At 40.8% G+C, this 20,263-nt stretch overlaps 1 protein-coding gene, 1 long non-coding RNA gene and 1 other non-coding gene across 4 annotated transcripts; 1 reads left to right on the top strand and 2 right to left on the bottom strand.

Moving 5' to 3' along the window:
- Positions 1-225: 225 nt before the first annotated feature.
- On the bottom strand, positions 226-9,421 carry LOC111835520 (uncharacterized). 2 transcript variants are annotated; one of them, XR_002836245.2, is made up of 3 exons: positions 9,257-9,421; positions 8,724-8,800; positions 226-2,289 (listed from the first exon to the last, which is right to left on the bottom strand). It is a non-coding gene; the product is annotated as an uncharacterized lncRNA (long non-coding RNA). The 2 variants fall into 2 exon arrangements; XR_002836246.2 differs by lacking the exon at positions 226-2,289 and adding an exon at positions 6,279-7,111.
- Positions 4,986-5,059, top strand: trnat-agu (transfer RNA threonine (anticodon AGU)). Its single transcript has one exon. It is a non-coding gene; the product is annotated as a tRNA-Thr (tRNA).
- A 1,721-nt stretch (positions 9,422-11,142) lies between the features above and the next one.
- On the bottom strand, positions 11,143-20,219 carry LOC140577670 (interleukin-21-like). The gene is made up of 7 exons (XM_072697723.1): positions 20,139-20,219; positions 19,810-19,898; positions 19,632-19,670; positions 18,127-18,237; positions 17,992-18,030; positions 17,712-17,795; positions 11,143-13,339 (listed from the first exon to the last, which is right to left on the bottom strand). The coding sequence occupies exons 2-7, from the start codon at positions 19,867-19,869 to the stop codon at positions 13,250-13,252; spliced, it is 423 nt and encodes a 140-aa protein (XP_072553824.1). The 5' UTR covers positions 19,870-19,898; positions 20,139-20,219; the 3' UTR covers positions 11,143-13,249.
- Between the last annotated feature and the right edge of the window lie 44 nt (positions 20,220-20,263).

Below are 20,263 nucleotides of genomic sequence, written 5' to 3'. Positions count from 1 at the left end.
GCCAACTCACCTTAACATGCTTTTGGACTGTGGGAGGGATACAGGAGTACCCAGAAGAAACCCCACAATGACATGGGGAGAACATGCAAACTCCACACACATGGAATCACGGCAGAGACTGGAACCCTGGTCCCAGGGGAGTGAGGCAGCAGTGTTAACCACTGCCCCCCCTTATGAATGCATACTGTGTGTAATGTATAATGAAGCAAATGCAGCACAAAATGATATATTTTAACTGTAATTTATTCAAATAGACACAAAACAACAAAATAAATCCTAATTACAACACTCACTGGTTTATCTACAGCTTGAATAGAACGATGAAAGAAGACAGTCTAGTGTAGTTTTATCACATTAACAAACAGACTGTTTCATATGATACAATATGCTTATTAGTGGACTGGAAACAATCTGACAAATATTGCAACAACATTAAGGACGAAATGGTTACCGGTTTAATGGTAAAATTCCTGAGGTTTAGTAAAATACTGTCCAGTATGAACTAAAGTTACAATACCAGTCAAAAGCTTTTGTATACCACAGGTTTTTACCATTTTTACATTTATTTCATAAACTCTGGATTTTTTTCTTAAGCATTGAAAAGTTGAGTGAACAACTATAACTGAAAATGTCAAAACAAATTTCCTTTATAACATGGGAAGAGTATGTAACAGTGCATGTCTGACATCCTATTAACTGGTTGTGTGATGATGGCATAGTCAAATTCTAAGCTGTCCTATAACTTTAAATGCACTAGCTAACTGTTTCATCCAATGAAACAGTAACGTTTAATGTCCCTTGTAGAAAGAATGCCATGAATTTTCTTTGCTGTTATAACTATTAGAGGTGGTTATTTTGATCAATCAAAGATATATATTTTCTTGCTAATAAAGGTACTCAAATGGGGAACATATCGTACATTTATTTGTTATGTTTATTTGTTTTGTGTCGGAGAGATCATGGCGCAATGCAGCGACAGCCCTCCGTAGATTTTTAAAATGCACATTTGATATGGTTTTCATATGCTGTTCACTGTGCGCTTCATTACTATTGGTTAATAGGCCGTTCATTCAAAGAGGGCGACGTGCGAACAGATGAAATAAAATACCCACAACTACCGGCTGCTTCACGCTCAAGCTTATGGATGGCAGCCAGACTGGGATTTTAAGTTATAGTTTAAATATTACTCATTGATAAAATTCTGTTTGATAAGGGCCATGGGCAGGCCTTCCTAAAAAGAGCATCATGACCATCGAGGGTAAAAATGTTCGAGTATCTATTGCCTCTGCACGTGCATAACATATGCTGATTTTGTTTGGTGACTTTCAATACCAAGAATGCAAAGACCGGAGTTGTGGTCTTGGCAAGAGCAATGAACTTGGGATGCAGTGAATCATGGGATTGGTCTCTCTTGGCGAGGATGCAGCCCATGTATCTTTGGTATTTGGGGAGGGACAGGAACAACATCTGGGGATTCCCCCTTCAAAACTCTGACCATTTGGAACCAATCTTTAATGAATGCTGACTACCAGGCGCATTGTACGAGAAAAAAAAAATTCTGTTTCATAATGTTTTTGCATTACTTATGCATTATCTAAATAATTTATTATACAGAACTACACTTAAACATGTAAATTTTTTAAGTATAAATTCTTCAAAATTTATTAATTCCTTCTCCACCCCCCCTCCCCAAAGCCAGCAAATATTACCAAGTGCCCCTTTTTATAACAGATGATCGCAAACGATTTGCAGAAATTTACCGAGAACCTCTCCTCCCCAGGTCTGGAAATATTACTGAGCCCTCTTCCCAGCAGCCCCCCCCCTGCTGTGAGACCCCTCCTCTGCTCCTGTCCCAAACAGTAAGAGGCTGTCACCACTACAGTTCACCACTGGATGGTTTTGCACAGGTCATGAGCAGTGCGCCACTTCCTTCAGACATGAAGTTTGGCATTGAGGCCACACTAATCTGTAATCTTGGTTTCATCAAACCCAGAGAATCTTGCTTCTCACAGTCTGGGAGTCTTTTTGGTGGCTTGTTGCAAACTCTACGTAGGTTTTCTTGAGTCTTCTTCTGAGGCTTTTGCGAAGCACAAATCGGTTGCAATGACGGATGGCCTTCTGGAAGTTTCTCCCATCTTCTTACGGGATCACTGGACCTCAGCCGTCGGGTTCATGGTCACCTCTCATGTGGCAGCGGCTTGAGGACCCTGGCTGGAGTGCCTAGCGGAGATTCGGGAACGCTCACTCGGATGCAAGGGCGGGTGCACACAACTGCTGTTTATTTACATACTGTGAAAAGAAAACAAACCAAATCAGATTTGCACGACAGCCTTTCTCTAGCCCTGGTTTCTTCTGTCCTCTGAGGTACACTTAAATGCAGCAGGTGGCACCAGAGGGTGAAGCAGGACAGCGGGAACAACCTCCAGAATGACAGGTAGCACAGCAGGAATGGATGGTACCACAGGAATGGCTTCTGGGGTATCATATTTTGATATCTGCTTATACTGATACATATCCGATGCAGGTATTTTTTTTTAAACAACAACACATGATACCTTGGAAAAATGGATAATTTTGCATACCTTAACCCTCAGATATAAAATGCTTAATTCTAAATCTGTAAAACAACTATAATCCTCATGAACCGTAACTCAGTTCAGCAACACTGCTTCTGTTCATTTAAACTTTATCATTTTTCGCAGTATTTGACTGGTCAGCACCTTCCAATCATCCTGAAATCTTAAGTACAACATTATGCAAAACTTTAAAGCTGAGTATCTAAAGAAACATTCAAAATCAAATTCAAAGTGCAACTTTGGTTTTGAAAAACAAAGGAACTGCAATATCGGCATGAAATACTGTGTGTATTTAAAAACTTTCAAAAAACAAAAGTTGTAGAACCCTTATATACCCTTATATACCCTTATATACTTATATACTATACAGTGGAAAGAAGTGCAAAGTATTGGGAACATGGTTTCTTTTAGCACTCAGAACTGGTATTAATACGGCTGTCATTGCAAGCTATTTTTCTCACATTTAACCTCTGCTGTTGAATTTTATGAAACATCTGTATAAAACTTAACATTAGTATGATTGTAATTCCAGAATCAACGGATGAATAGACATTACCTAAAATATTTGCTTTGAGTTGTCCTCTAAGATGAGACATAGCAGTAGCTGCCTGACCCTGAACAACAGTCAACAAATTTGACAAGTTTTTTCTCTGGTATCAGCTTAGCTTTGTTGCTTTCTGGAGAGAGTTTCTCAAGCTTCTGAATGGCTTCCAGCAGTGTGTGTTGATGTGAAACTTTTTTTTCTGGGCACTCGTGACGTGAATAAATTCGGTGTACTCCTTTCCATGGTATTTCTGTGTGTTTATTCAGGTTTGTGGTGTTGACCAGCTGCATCACCGCATGGTACGGCAGCACTACTGCTATGGACTGTAAACGCCTGCAGAGAGTGATGAAGACTGCGGAGAAGATCATCAGGACTCTGCTGCCCTCTTTGCAGAGCATCTACCACCACAGAGTCCAGAGGAGAGCTGCCTCCATACTCAAAGACCCCACATACCCCTAACATGGACTATTCACACTTCTGCCCTCAGGACGGAGGTACAGAAGTGTGAAATCTAGAACCTCCCAACTTAACAACTCCTTTTTCCCCACTGCCATGAGACTCCTTAACAGTTGACAGGAGTATGAATAATGGACATCATACTACCATACCATGCCATACTACCTCATACTTACATTTTTGCACATTACACTCTTTTGCACATCTTCAATTTGCACAAATGCACAGTTAATATTTCTCAACATCTGCATATTACACTTCAAAGTATTTATTTACTATTTTTTCTATTTTATTGTACCTTGGAATTTTGTGTGGACAGCAAAGAAAGAATTTCATTGCACAGAGAAATGCACTTCTCTACTGTACATATGACAATAAAAGCTTTGAATCTTGAATGTTTTCAATGCTGCTACCACCCCGTAAAACACTTGTATCGCACAAGTTAGATTTGGCGGTCTTGCCTTTTTCTTCCTTGAGTTTGAAGGAAGTTTGAAGTTGAAGGAGTTTGAACTGTCAGCAGGTGTCACACACAACGGAATATCTTATGACATAACGCACACTGCTCCTATGTGAGGAAGTCATCCATCTGCGTACGGCATGTTGCAAGTTTTGCTAGGCATTTCAATGATTTTTAATGGATCGGATTACATTTTTTTATCTGTCCCCGATATCTGATCTAGTAATTTACACCAGGATCAGACAGATACCGATACTGGATATTGGATCAGCGCATCCCTACACCAGATGACACAGGAAGGCCAGGCAGAGCTATGGGAACAGCCACCGGGGCAGCCAGTGGCCTTTAAAGGGTCAAGCAACGCAGCGGGGACGTCCTCCAAGGCAACAGGTGGCGCCACAGAGCCAGGGGGTGCAGCAAGAACAGCCTCTGGGGCAGCAGGCAGCACCGGAGGAACAGGTGACACAACAGGAACATCCTCCGGCCCAGCAAGAGGTGCCGGATGTAGGGTTGCCAACCGTCCCGAATTGTCCGGGACAACCCGAAATATAGGTGATTTTGATTCGTCCCTTCACTGGGATGGTAGCTGGATGGTAGAGAGGCACTGCAGGAACAGGAAGAAAGGGAGCCAACTTAGACTGCTCCTCTACTTTATGTAGTTCATGTTGCGTTTACTCTTACCACCCTGGGGTGCATCTTAAGTTTCCTGTTGTTTTCTGTCACACTTAGTTTCGCTAGTTTTTCATACCATCCAGGCATTTATACTACAGTATACGGCATTTTGATAGTATTTTCAAACAATACAGTAACCCAAGCCAAAAACGATATTGAAAACGATTCAGATCACACAAATTCCTATAATACATAAATATAGTGATACGTAATAATCGTTAGTGTAGGACATGCTTCGTTTGCAAATTTTCACATTCCCAGAGATGTTCTACCCCTAAGAGGTGCCGTGGCTTAGTTGGTTAAAGTGCCTGTCTAGTAAACAGGAGATCCTGGGTTCGAATCCCAGCGGTGCCTTGGGCATTTTTGTTGGCAGTTGTGGCCTAATGGTTAGGGAAGCACACTTGTAAATGAAAGATTGCTGGTTTGAATCCCTGACCAACAAGGTTCCACAACCAAGCACTGCTCCCCGGGTGCTGAATTAGCTGCCCCCTGCTATGTCACGATGTCACATATGGGTTAAATACAGAGGACACATTTCGTTGTTGTGCATTCTGTGCTGTCGTGTGACAACAATGATTACTGATCACTAAATTCTAATTCTAACCCTTGCAAATGTGAAAGGGTGAATATGTTGATTTCTTGTTAACATATAGCCCTTAGGTTGGCAAATGGCAGTTTGCTGAGAATGACTTTTAAAACTTAGGATCCAAAGCCAGGAATGGAATTAAGCTGAAAAAAATACAATTAAATACAGGCATTGCACTTTTCGAAACTTTTCATTTGCTGTTTTCACGACCGGGTAAACTGCAGGTGCCGTGGGAAAAGCTGGTGATGTCACTGTGGCCAAAACCAACTGAGACATGACTTATATCGATTCTTCCCACCCAAGGGTCTGACCTTTCAAAATAATGTGTTTGACTGGGGACAGAAGTCTCCAAAATGCTTGTAATGCCAAAGGAAACCCACATTAGTATGTCTGTGACTGCAGGTTTGCTTACAATTCCGGTTTGTTTATCTGTGTAAGTAAAGCTTTTAGAAATCAGTTTGGGTTTGGTTAACATCTCCTGACTCTATCACGATTTAAATTAGAACATGTTTGGGCATGTTTGTGCAAGTTGTTTGGGTGTTTTAAGTGTTTTTTTTTTTGGGAAAGTCCATTTGCTAATGCTACTTTCAAATAGGGGGTGCAGGCAAAAGGACTACAAAATGTAAGATGGTATCTCCCAAAAGTTAGAAATAGTCTATAACATGCTAGGGATCGTGAAGCTGGAAAAATAATATATTTTAATTTGATTTATTTTAAAAACGTCATTCTTAAGTTTTGTTTGAGTATTATTTATTTAAAACATCGAGCTGCAATTTCATGTGTCTGTAAAACTGTACTGGTCCCTTATTGAGCACTGGTTGGGGAAAAAATGGTCCATGATTGAAATTGATTGCCAAAACCTGATAGAGGCCTATCAGATGTATCTCTTATTTTATGCTGATTTAAGATGTTCTGCAGTGTAACTACAGACAGCTATATGGTTCTGTTAAGACATTACAAAAAAATTCAATTAAAATTGTTGCGCTACAATTTGAATATTTCCAGTTGCTCTGCAAGTCATCCCGGTAAAATAGTTTGTTGACTTTTTATTACAGACTCTTTTTGAACATACAACACACGTTCGGTATGCCCGACACTTTTGGAGTTGCGATCATCAGCTACTTCCAACTTTAAACCGACTGACTCAGACTGGGGACGTCCGTTTGAAGATGGATTTTCCCCAGGTGGGGAGATTTGGCTGCCACGCTTCCTCCTCGTGGATCCTGAACACGGGCGCTCCACAGAGCTGTGTGCTCAGTCCTCTCTTATACTTGTCGTTCACTCTGGACTGTACTCCTAAACACAGCTCCAACATCATCTTCAAGTTTGCTGATAATGCAGCCATCTTGGGCCTCATAACAGACAGTACAATACAAAGAGGTAGTGAAGACATTAACCAGCTGGTGTCAGGACAACAACCTCTCTCAATGCCAGAAAAATGAAGGAGATTATAGTGGACTACAGGAGACGGCAAGAGGGGACACACCAGCCCATCTACATCAGGGATACTGAGGTCAAAAGTGTCCGCAGCTTCAAGCTCCTCTGTGTGAACATCACAGAGGACCTCTCCTGGGCAACACACACCGGCACTGTGGTTAGGAAAGATTGCCAACAGTTTTACTTCCTGAGAAGGCTGAAGAAGTTCAGCATGAACATCAGCATCATCTCAATCTTCTACAGGTGCAGAATTGAGAGCTTGCTGGTGGGCTGCACTGCAGTATGGTATGGGAGCTCCTCTGCCCAAAGCCGGAAATCACCACAGAGAGTGGTGGAGGCGGCACAACACAGTCCGCCTGCCATTCTCCAGCCTCCAACGGTGCCTGCAGAAGGCAGACAGCATCATCAAAGACCTCAGCCACCCAAGCATGCCAGCTGTTCAGTCTGTTACTGGCTGGAAGGTGATGAAGCATGGCTGCTCAGACTACCAGACTCAAGAACAGATTTTACCACCAGGCCATCAGGGTAGTTTCACTATAATCCAAATATTAACTTACTAATGTTTAATAACACAGTGTCTAATATAATGCAGACACTGAAAACGGGAACTGGTAGACAAGAAAACAGGTCAAGATGACCTCGTCCTAAATAGATTGAGGGGTTAATCATTTAAGAATGCAACTGATAATTCTTCCCGACAGTAAAAGAACAGGAACCGAGCAGGTCAGGAGGGCCTTGTTCCCGACAGTAAGAGAACAGGAACCGATCATGTAGCTGACACTTATTTTTACTCTTTTCTGGGGACAGGCACACACACTAACTAGAGCAAAAGTCAAAATCTGTGGTAATCACGTAGGTGGAAAAGTACAGAAAAGGGGGGCCACACCCCAAAAGGCCTATAAAGACCTAGAGCCGACACCTATGGTTCGAGCATCTTCCTGTACATGCTGAATGTATGTCAGATCGTTGCTCCCTGATTAATCAGAATAAACTGGTGACCTGCAACCACTCCTCGACTGTGCAGTGAATCTTCTCATCAACGGACTCCGGCGGAGTGGTGACTCCAACAACATACACTAACATTACCTTATTTATAACTCTAATTTTACTTTATTTCTTGTTCTCCAGTGGTGAGAGACTTGTTTCTTCTCTTGTCTTTCATTGTAATGTTGAACATCTGTTGTACACATGTCAAATAAATGAAACTAAACTAAATTGCTTGCATGTGCTGGGGTAATACAAAAAATGGCTAATCGGTATAGAGAGATAACCCGCCCCCCAAAATACGATCAACCATGATACACAGGGAGGTCTCATGGCACACAGTAGGTCGCACACACGGTGAATAACTAGAGATTTACACAGAGACCGACGAGGAACCAGCAAGGACCGAGTACAACACAGGTAAGGGCAAATGCAACAATCGGATCCACAGTACAGCTATTTCCATGACACAGACAAGAGGCTATTTATACCGGTCCCAGCATGGTCCGCACTGTTAGTGGGCTACAATATTTTTGCCTGGAACAGGAATGAGTATTACGTCACAGTTTCTGTGTAGCGGCCATTTTACTAGGGAATGTGGAAGATATACGTTGCCCGGATATAGAATCTTCTATGTTTCTTTCAATTTGTTTAAGTTTCATATAAACAAAATTTTATAACGAGTACTCAGGACCATAAAATGCTGTATTTTGTTCATGCAAAAGGGGCTGAGCCATTTGAAGGAATTAATCTACCAACACAGTTGACCATAAAATCGAAATACACGCGCAATGAGGCATAACAACAATTTCTCGTATTGCGTGAATTAGCCGCTTTTTCTTAAAATAGGGTGCCGGACATGCACAGACTCAAAGAAACTTTTTAGGTATACACTTAAAAAACAAAGACGGAACCAACAGTATATGATATGCAGCGTCAAGTTCACCAGTCGGTTAAAAACAGGTAAAACGGTGTCTATACTTGATTGGTAGCAGAAACACAAAAGCTTACCTTATTGCTTAGCAACAACCTGGGCTGTCGGTCTGTCGCGCGCATCCACATCCAAGGTCCCACCGTGACTTTAGTTGCTAACCAGAGGAAACGTTAGTTTAAAAGAGGTAAAAATAAAACTTATTTATATTGTAGATTTTGTGAAATGAGGAGAGAGACGGACGAGGAGGACGACAAAACAAAATAGGACGAGCTACCAGAATCGAAGGAAAAAACGATTTACAACGTACAACTCAGACTGGGCAAAAATTGAACTTTTCTGAAAGGGTAAGGCCCGCCCATGGAGGCCCATTCTCTGCCACCTGTGCCTGGAGTCCAACTAAAATATTAAGGAAAACAGTGCTGGAAAATCATGCCTGAACAAAGAAGCACCAGAGTTTTGTATTAAGCAAACGCAAACATCTTCCCTTTGCTACTTTTAGTCAAAGCAGAACGTCAACTTAGATTAAACTTCGAATTATCATGCTGGGAATTTAAAGCATTCTTTGAGACAGCAGGGACTTCTGCGGGCAGCAAAACGGGATGAGACATACACATTGAAGAAGAGGTAGGAAATATCAGCGTTAGGCTGCCCAACTTCATTGTTCAAATGTTGTTCAGGGCTCCAGACTGGTACCAAAAATGTGGCATATGCCACCTTTTATTGAGAGTGTGCGATTTTTAATTTCACTTGGTCGCATCTGTGCCAGATAATCATTAGCATGTTTTTCCCGCGTTCCTGCACGCGGGAATAGGACATATACGCACACTGGTGATAAAACAAAGCGATATCTTTGTAGTGTTAAAAAAGGAAGCGGTCTGTAGCTTATTATTATTTTTTTAAAATTAGAAGAAAGAGGCTGGTGGAGAAGAAGAGTCAAAGAGAGGTCCCGAGACAGAAACAGGTGATGACGAGAGGTAGGGTATTAAAGTATTTTGCAAGAACATTATATCAAGTCCTGACTCGCTGTCAATTTTTCATAAAAATAAAAACCAAGGAATGCAAATTAGAACAACAATTCATTTGCAAGGTCATTGATTAATACCATGCTGCACCAAAAAGAAGGGTGTGACTAACGGAGAAAGCTGGTAGCAGCAGAACTACCACTGGAAAAGTTAGTCTGGAGCCCTGTTGTTTATAATGTATTATAATACATCTAGTAATGTTTTCATTGCTAAAGGGAGTATACCTTTGGACATATTAGGATTAATATTATATATAACATTATATGTTCACTAGTTAAAGTAAAAAAATAGTCTTTAACATAGAAAGGGACAGAAGGAGACAAAGGAGTCTACTGCATCAGGGCAAATATAGATGGGAGAGGCAGTAGGGAATCCTGAAACTGTTAACATAGTGTATTTGCAAATATAATTTAATAACCACCCCCCCCCCCCCCCAAAAAAAAAAAAGTCTCAGAATATCCTAGTCTTTCACAAACCAAAGGTGGCGATCCTGGTCCTGGTCCCTGTGTTGTATTTGGTTTTGAGCAGAGGTGGACATTTCAAATCCAGAAAATAGAAATCCAGACCAAAATTTAGTTTCAGTCAACCAGTTGAACATAAAGAGTCACTTGGTCTGGAATAGGGCTGTCATTATCGATATCAATAATCAAATAATATACTGATGATTTATCTAGTAATCGTTTCAAATATATATGATATAATTTAATATACATCGCAATTGGTGGACACTCACACATAGGCACTCCAATTCACTTAAGTTGCATGGTTTGGGCAGTGGAAGGAAACTGAAGAATCTGCTGAAAATACTCTCGAAGCTGTTGTATTCCCAACATGAGCCTGATGAAGCATGTTCACATGAGCCCAACTGCATGTGCTGTCGTTTGATAACTCCTTCAGTGCAGGAAAGCCTTAAAATTTTCATTTTCCAGATGTTTGCCATTCTCGTAGTTTCCCAATCCTTCAGTTTTCTTCAATTTAGTCAAAAAGATTGAACATAGAAGTGTTTCTCCCTTGTAGTCTCACATTCAACTTGTTTGAACACATCAGCCAGGTAGGCTACCAGTGCAATTCACTTGTCTTCTGAAAATTTACTGGCTAGTTGGGAGTTCCTCTCAAATAAAAATGTTTTCACCTCATCCCAAAGCTTGCAAAGGTGATTCAGTACCTCACCTCCTAATGGGTGATTTATATTTCTGCATAGAAGAATCTTGGGAGGTGCACGTACAAGTGTGCAAGTACAGCACAGGGTATGTGACTATCTATGACGTAGAAGTACTAATCAACCTTTACTCCTAATAGAGAATCTTGAAAAGTTGTGTGCTTGTTGTCATGGATTTAACTGTATAAGCGGTATCATTCATTACTTGGTCAAGTTCTGGGGGCATCTTCTTAGCAGTGAGGGCTTCTCTATGAATCATATGTAGTAAAACAATAAGAACACAATCCAGGTGAGATACAGCCAGATGAGAGGAAAGCATGGGCTTTATTTAATGGTTAGGCACTCAAACTGGAAAACAAAGGACCATGAGGGGTCTAATTACAGCTCAGAGAGCAACTCGGGGAAACAGGCACACATCCAGAATACCATCTCTAGCAACTACAATGTCTGAGCTGTGGGGAACACAGTGAGGGCAAGTACACATATACACAACTAACAAAGGACTAACAACATCAGGCATCAGACTGAGAACAATTAAGTGATTATGGGATGACCAGCAACCTCTGCTGGCCAAATGGAGTCATAACGGAGGTGGATCATGTCAATTTAAGTTCTCTGTTCCTTTCTGCTTGGGCAGTATAGTTCATAGGCACTACAGACAACATAGTTAATGCATTGCTGGGAGGGGATTCGTCCTGCTGTTATGACCTAGCTGCTTGTTTCATCCATGACCTTAATCTTAGTTTTTCTTTCATATCTTGGTTACCAAGGAGTTCTACTTTCCTTTTTCTAATAGATTTATTGTTGCCTTAATTACTTTTTGATTGATTCTGGAGAGACTTCTGGAATGCAAAAACTTGTCTTATAAGAGTGTGTCTCTTAAGACCTACCAGACTATTAAATACAAAGGCTATTTACTTTATAATAATGTAGTACAGTGGTTGGACAAAGAATCTGAAACACTGGCTAATATAGGGTTTGAGATTTCACACATATATATATGGCCAATCTTCATTGATGGCACACATTTCATCAGTAAGAGCAGAGTGTGAAGGTTGAAATAGCACAGCAATAGCACAACTTTATGTAAACTTTTGCAATCGACCCAACATAATGGGAGACGTATCTGAGTTCAAAAGAGGAAAAATTGTTGGTACGCATATCGCTGGCACATCTATGACTAGGACAGCAAGTCTTTGTGGTATATCGAGAGCCATGGTATCCAGGATAATGTTGGCATACCACCATGAAGGATGGACTACATCCAAGAGGAGTAACTGTAGATGCAAGAGGAAACTGTTTGAGACAGATGCCTGAACCACCTCAACTAACTCTGTTTGATGTGGAGGAGCAGTGGTTTTGAGCCCCTTGTGAATGTACAGGCTCTTCACCCTATCCCTAAGGCTGAGCCCAGCCACCATGTGGAGGAAGCTCATATTGGCCGCTAATATCCGTAATCGCATTCTTTTGGTCACTGCCTAGAGCTTATGACTATAGGTGAGGGTAAGAACCTAGATCAACCGGTAAATTGAGAGTTTTGTCATCTGGCTCAGCCTCCATTTTTATCAAAACAGAATGGTATAGCGTCCACATTACTGTGACCAGGATGGAATCCACATTGTTCCTCCTGGATCTGAGGTTTGACCAACAGATGGACCCTCCTCTTCAGAACCCCAGCATAGACCTTCCCAGGGAGGCTGAGGAGTGTGATCCCCTAAACATCCTCTGGTCCCCTTTCTTAGAGATTGGCACCACCAGCCCAGTCTGCCAATCCAAAGTCACTGTCCCTGATGTCCATGTAATGTTGAAGAGGCATGTCAGGTAAGACAGCCCAACAGCATCAAGAGCTATCAAGAACTCAGGGCAAACCTCATCCACCCCCAGAGCCCTACCACCGAGTAGTTGATTGACTGCTTCAGTGACCTCAGCCTCTGAGCTGGGCAAGATCCCCTCTGAGTCTTCCAGCTCTACTTCCTCCTAGGAAGGTGTATCAGTGGCACTTAAGATATCCTTGAAATATTCCTTCCACCGCCAGACTATATCCCCAGTTGAGGTCAACAGCCCGCACGAGATTTTGCTTAAGCAACTGCTACAGCCACTTCCCATTTGGCCCGCTGGTACTTGTCCGCTGATCTTGGAGTCCCACAAGCTAGCCAAGCCTTGAAGGCCTCCTTCTTCGGCCTGACAGCTCTCTTTACCGCAGATGTGCACCACTGGGATTGGGGATTGCCGCCGCGACTGATACCAACAACTTTACGGCCACAGCTCCACACCACCACCTCAGCAATGGAGTCCCGGAACATGGCCCATTCAGTCTCCATGTCCTCTTGACTCCCTCGGGAGAGAAGTGAAGTTCTGCTGGAGGTGCGAGTTGAAGATCCTCCACCAGATGCTCTCAGCACATCCTCACTATGCGTCTGGGTCAACCAGGTCTATCCGGCATCTTCCCCTGCCGCTGGATCCAACTCGCCACCAGGTGGTGATCAGTTGACAGCTCAGCACCACTCTTCACCTGTGTGTCCAAAAGATATGGATGTAGATCCGACTATACAATTACAAAATCGATCATCAAGCTACGGCCCTGGATGCTCTGGTGCCAGTTGCACTTATGAACACCCTTTTCCACCCTTATCGAACGTGGTGTTCATTATGGACAATGCATGATTAGCATAGAAGTCCAAGAACAGATCACCGCTTGGATTACAATCAGGCAGGCTATTCCTTCCATTCGCACCTTCCCAGGTTTCACTGTCCCACATGAGCATTAAAGTCTCCCAGCAGAATAATGGAGTCCCCAGACAGGGTGCCTTCCAGCCCCCCCTTCAAGGTCTCCAAGTAGGCCAGACACTTCAAACTGGTGTTCAGTGTGTATGCACAAACAATCATCAAAGTCCGTCCCCCAACATGAAGTCGAAGGGAGATGACCCTCTCATCTACTGGGGTAAATTCCAATGAATATAAGTATAAGTAGCCCCACCCCTGCCTGGCGCCGTTCACCATGGGCAACTCCAGAGTGGAATAGAGTCCAGCCCCTCTCCTGGAGTTTGCTTCCAGAGTCCGAGCTGTGCGTCGAGGTGAGCCCAACTATATTTAGTCTGTATCTCTCTACCTCCCATGGCAGCTCAGGCTGCTTTCCCACCAGAGAGGTTACATTCCATGTGCCAAAAGCTATTTTTGGTAGCTGATGATCAGTCCACAGAGGCCCATGTCTTCTACTGCCATCCAATCCACATTGCAGCCGACCCCCACGCATCCCACAGGTGCGCAGACTCATGTTATTTTTTTGGGCTGTGCCTGGCCACCAGGTGCTTGCCCTCAAGCTCCCACCCCTGACTCCAGGGTGAGGCCCTGGAGTCCCCAGTCCGGGCTGGGAAACACGGTCCTTATATATTAACCCTCATGGGAGTCTGTTTGAACTTCACTTAGTCTGACCTAGGACCAAATTCCCTTGGGAGACCCAACAACATAGCACCTTGGATCATGGAGGCACACAAACCCCTCCACCACAATAAGGTGGCGATTCATAGAGGGGAACGCTTCCATTTTGCAATAATACCATTGCAGTTGACCATGGAATATCTAACAGAGAAGAAATTTCACAAACTGATTATTTCAAAGGTGGCATGCTATGACAGTACCACACTTGAATTCACTAAGCTCTACAGAACAACCCATTCTATCACAAATATTTGTAATCCTGACTGCATAGTTAGGTGCTTGATTTTATACACCTGTGGCAATGGGTATGAATGAAACACACGAATTTAATGATTGACAGGTGTTTCCCTATACTTTTGTCCATATAGTGTATATAAATGATATAATATATATTCAGAAACCTGTGGCAGTGTGCAGTTGATGCTCACCTACCGTGCGCAGTGAACAGGGTGCCTCCACTGTTACTACAGTGCCAGTGGTTAAGTTACAGTAACTTTCTTCTGTTTCTACACTGGAATGCTACTCTCTGTCTGCATTGGACTGTTTTGGCAAAAACCTGACATATCTGCATGGCCTGCATAAACTCATCAATAAATTCTGTAACAGTCTTAAGAGTGACCTGATTGCAAGTAGCTTAGCCTCCTTAAACTGCCCAGACATCTTTGCGTGCTATGCTAATTGTGGTAGGTCACGCCACCATGACGCATCATTTCAGGTTAAAGCTGTCAGTTCTAGGTGCAGTAAAGATTTGAAGGTGAGTATTATTGATGTCCCCTCTAGATATTTCATATACTACTTCAATTTGTGTTTCAAAAAAATAACATGTTGTTTTTAACACACTAACGAGGCATTTTCAGATGTGAACAGAATTGAAATTATATCTTTTCTTTTTGGAAAATCCCTGTTTTGTGGCCAACAGGAATATTGGTCAGTTTATATTGTTCAGCCCTACAGTTTCAGAAAAAATAGTACCAATTTCTACCTTAGCTTGTCACAGGGGCTGTACCCTCAAGGGTCTGCCAATTATACCCTATAGCTGTAAGTAAATGTACTTTTAAGGTACAGAAATGGACTATGAGGAACATCCCCAAGGTACAAACAACATCAATGTATCCCCAGTGGTACAAACATGTTCCTCATACTCCATTAATGTACCTTAAAAGGTACATTGACTCTTGTGGGTATAGCTCCATGACAGCAAAGATATAAATTGATACCCTTTTTTGACGGTGTATGAATGCTAAATAATTTTGGATTATGGCATAAACTGAGTTTCATTTCAAAGAACAAACCAAGAACAAACAACCAACTATAGTGTTTAAATGTCTGTGAAGATTTTTGGGATAACTATAGTGTTTAGTACAGTACCACTCAAACCAGACATTCGTTACGGTACTCGAGGTTTTGGGGCCCCCTGTTGTTCACAAAGAGGCACTACGCTGGTGGGGGAATTTTCAGTCGGGCCCGAAAAACAAGCTGCTCTAAGGACAGAAACACCTTTTGCACACAATTCACTTTCTCTCCTGACCAAGATTCTCAAATCAGAATTTTTAAATGTCAACACAAGACACAGTTCCAAATTTTAGAGCGATTTATTAATAAATTATTATAAAATATATTATTCCATTTTTTTGTATAATGATACAAACAACATATCTCAGTATGAGACATTTTTCAATAAATAACTCTTGAGAAACTGTTTTGAAGCACATACTTGTCAAAAGAAAACAGTTCCACGACAATAAATAACTTAATACTGTATGTAAAAAGACGCGCGTTAAGGCGGAAGTGGTAGGCCACTGGTCTAAGCTGTGCAAATGCGCACAATGACCTGTAGATGGCACTAAAGCATCTTATAGCAAAATGAGCTCAGGAATCCAGACAATAAATGATGCTGAAGCTATACAACGGTGTAACTTATTTGCAGAGCTGATCATTTCTGTATCTATTGAAGTTAAATGGAGTTTGAAATGTAAAAGTTTATCCGTAATTTGTGTCTTTTATTTTACTATGTATTCACTTCCTTCAATACGTGAATGTATTGAATTGTTGAAAAGTGAATGCAACCTTTTGTCGACTTCTGTTCTCATTTGGGACCTAGATCACCGGATGCATGTCAATTTGGGCAATTTCAGCAATCTCGATATTGTAGCTGTCCATCACAAATACATTACTGTAAGCATGCTCTATTACAAGTTAGATATGGAGAGTGAGCTGTTACAGTATGCGGCTGGGAGCACTGCCCATTCTCCCGCACCTGTTACACTAAGCGACACGCCCACTAACGTCCTACTGGATCAGGCGTAATTCGACCTAAGACCGTATTATCTTTGAGACCTGTTGAAGAATCCTTACTTATTGTCTGCTGTAGAAAAATAATTTTAAATTGCAACTTAGCTTAAAAACGACTAAATATGCCTTTTATAAATAAATAATAAATAAATAGCACTGGAGATGAAAACTGTGTCCAGGGGTCTCGTGGTAGTGTCAGACATCATCCTTCTTAGACGGTTCAGATTGTCTCCATCAACCGGGAATTTGCCTGAGAATGATTTCCATAATTAAATATTTGCCAAGAACAGTTTGCTTTAAAAACGGCACACATGCACGTGCTACGTCACATGGTTTATATAAGTGCAGCGTGTTACACAATGTAGATTGGTGTGTAAAATGACGTTTTCTGATCAAACAAGAAGAATGAAAACGAGCTTGCTGTGTACCGTACACTGCTAATTATACTGTTCTGTTCCGTATCTGTATCATTCTTTTTCTCTCATACTATCATACTAATTGTTTATAATTATCACGATCAACACTCTTGTGACTTAAATGAGTATATAGACCTATATGATTCATTACTATGGCACACACACATTCATTTTCCATTCAGTTATCAAGAAATAAAATTGATTTAGCTGCAGTAACAAACTACTGTTTTCCTCTCACTTTATAGTAAACTGACAGTACATGAGAGCGAACAGTAGGTATATACTAATCTACATTACTATATAGGCCTATACTATATATGTAGTAATGGCCTATATAGTAATGTAGATTCGTATATACCTACCGTTCCCTCTTTACCTAAGAATGATTTCCATAATGAAATATTTGCCAAGAACAGTTTGCTTTAAAAACGACACACATGCACGTGCTACCTTACATAGTTTATATAAGTGCAGCGTGTTACGTTCAGTGTGTAAAATGACGTTTTCAGATAAAACAAAAAGAGTGAAAAGCTTATTCTGTACCACACACTGCATTATACTGTTCTGTCCCATATCTTTATCTTTCTTTTTCACTCATATTATCATACTAATTGTTTAGAATTATCACGATAGGTATATACAAGGTAGGTATATACAAACCTACATTACTATCTGTCTATCAATCTATATATACATAGATATATACACATATGCTGTAGACATGTTAGCAATACATACTTTTTGCAGCACTGATCCAAGCTCTTCTAGAAACTTCTTGCCGTCATTCTTTGGGTAAGAGCCACAGTCCGGGCAAATACCAACCTAGGGGATAAACGAAAAATGGATGTATTGATTTCGAAAATTTCAGTTGAAGTTTAAGCAGCTATGAACGTAATGTCTGCAACGTAAAACAAGAAAATGGAAATTTTTTATTAAAAATAACACGTTATTTTTGTCTGTCACAAATAGTATTACAAAAAGTAGTATATGAAATATCTATCGATCTATAATTGCTCACCTCCCCATCTTTTTTGTGTCTGAAATTGACAGCTTTCACCTGAAACGATACGTAAAGACAGTGTGAACAAACCGACCACAATTTGCACAGCATGCAAAGATGTCTGGGGTGGTTTAAGGCAGCCAAGCGACTTACGATCAATGTACTCTTAAGGCTGGTACTGATTTTACTGATGAGTCTTTGCGGGCCTTGCAGAAGTGTCAGGTTCTTCCCGAAACAGTCCAATGCAGAAAGAGAGCAGTTTTCCTATGTGGAAAGAGAAGAAGGTTAATTTAACCGCCAGCAATGCAGTAACACAGTGGAGGCATCCTGTTTTCAGGATGTGGCTGCTTAGTGTCAACTCTGGTCGAGAAGTAAGAGTGAGTGTAGCTATGTCTGAAGACACTACACTGCCATATGTTTGTGAAAATGTATCTAACATAGCCGTCCACCCATCCATCCTCTAAACATATGTTTCTATCAGGGTCGATGGTATATATACCTACATATAATTTAAATACCTTTTTGTCTTGTTTTTATTTTTCAAACATTGAAGCTCTTGCTGAAGCACTATAATCTATTGCAAATGTAGCCAGCTTTAGGGCAATGAAATCCAGAAACTCTTGCAAAGGCCCTTGTGTATCACACTTGTGTAACTTATTTTATAATCCCAGGGACATAAATCGTAACCCTTCCCTGTTCTGTAAGTTGCTTTGGATAAAAGCTCCAGATGAATTAATAAAATGTATATATGTCTCATCCTGATAAAAAACAGATGACTGGTTAACCGAGGTTGTAGAAAAATAAGCTGTTTTTTTTCAGGGGGAGGGGAGGAGCAAAGGAAGTAACTGAGTTTGCTTAAGTCGCATCAAATTACTTTAGATGACCCCAGCAGTGGTGTGGATGCATAAAATAACCACAATAAACATGATATTAGATTTAAAATGGTTGCTTCTGGACCGGGCCAATGAAAAGGACAACATGTTCATGTAAGCTCAAGTCGAAGCTCTTTAATTACTCATCAAGTTTCTGGAATCAGAAAGTGGCCCAGTATTATCTGAGGTTGCCATTCTTTCCTTTTCAGTTTGACACATTGGAAGAGGTTCCCGAGATACAATAGTATGTATGATCCATTTACTGTAACTGCCTTAACTTATTTATGCACAAATGAGTTGTTTTCAAATGTCAAGCTGCATTTTTTGAGTCACTATCTGAATAGTTGTATCTATACCGTTATGGTTATTTATGGAAATTGCAACAAAACAGGATTTTTGCTCAGACTACATATCATTTTAAATATCGTGAACGACCTAAATATGTTTGCCAACAATCAGATGATATTTTGTAACAATTTAATATTATTCACATCATTGAATAATTTTAAAAAAGACTAAAGTTAAAATGTCTGAATGGAAATATTTATACCACATCCCAAAGCCATTTAAACTATATCTTAATAACCCATACAAAAATTTGCATTCTTGTAGTGTATGTGGGCGCATAACAAACTATGAGTCATTGACTTTCTAAGACTGCACCAGTAACATTCAACACATTTTAGTCTTACACGTGCACATATTTAAATGCAAGCAATGCTGCTATGTATGTTACCCAAACAGCAATATAACCAGGTGTATATTTAAGACTGGTAAAAAACTTACGTCATAATCACTTGGAACGTTCAGAATCAACTTTGTGTCCTACAATGGCAGAGGATAAAAACAGTTTACATTTTTAAAAATCACAATCAAATTAAAAAAAAATCTCAATTGTACTATTTAAAAAGAATTTGAAAATGCACCAAATAGCCTAAATTAAATGTACAGATACAAAACCTACCTGTTCTACCTTCTTCAACCGGTTGAGCTCCTTAAGAACTTCTTCTACTTTGAACTTCATTAATTTGATCTCCACTGAGGCGCAGGTCACTGCATTGAACACAGCAGCAATAAGGCAACAGACAAACAACTTCATTTTCAAGCCTGGATTTTGAAGTGATATTTGCAGGAAATGCCTTTCAAATGCTTTACCGATACTTTTCATAGGTAAGTACCTTGCTTATATACATAGGTATCCACCTGGACACAGGAAAAACACTCCTTCGACATTGGAAAACGGCGTAAAATGTAAATGAGTAATTTCATGTTTCTTTCCAGTGGCCGACTCACCGTAATTTTTTGGGCGTGGGGTGCGCCCGAGCGAAACAAACTTTCTGCACACCGGGCAGGAAAAGTAAAAAAGCTGCAAGTTCCCTTTTCAGTTTTAATCAACTATTTCCTGATTCAAGAAGGTA

Source organism: Paramormyrops kingsleyae, chromosome 12 (genome assembly GCF_048594095.1).
Source record: "Paramormyrops kingsleyae isolate MSU_618 chromosome 12, PKINGS_0.4, whole genome shotgun sequence".
Taxonomy (NCBI): Eukaryota; Metazoa; Chordata; class Actinopteri; order Osteoglossiformes; family Mormyridae; genus Paramormyrops; species Paramormyrops kingsleyae.
The sequence above is the reverse complement of the archived record's forward strand: the minus strand, read 5'-3'. Positions and strand labels throughout refer to the sequence as shown.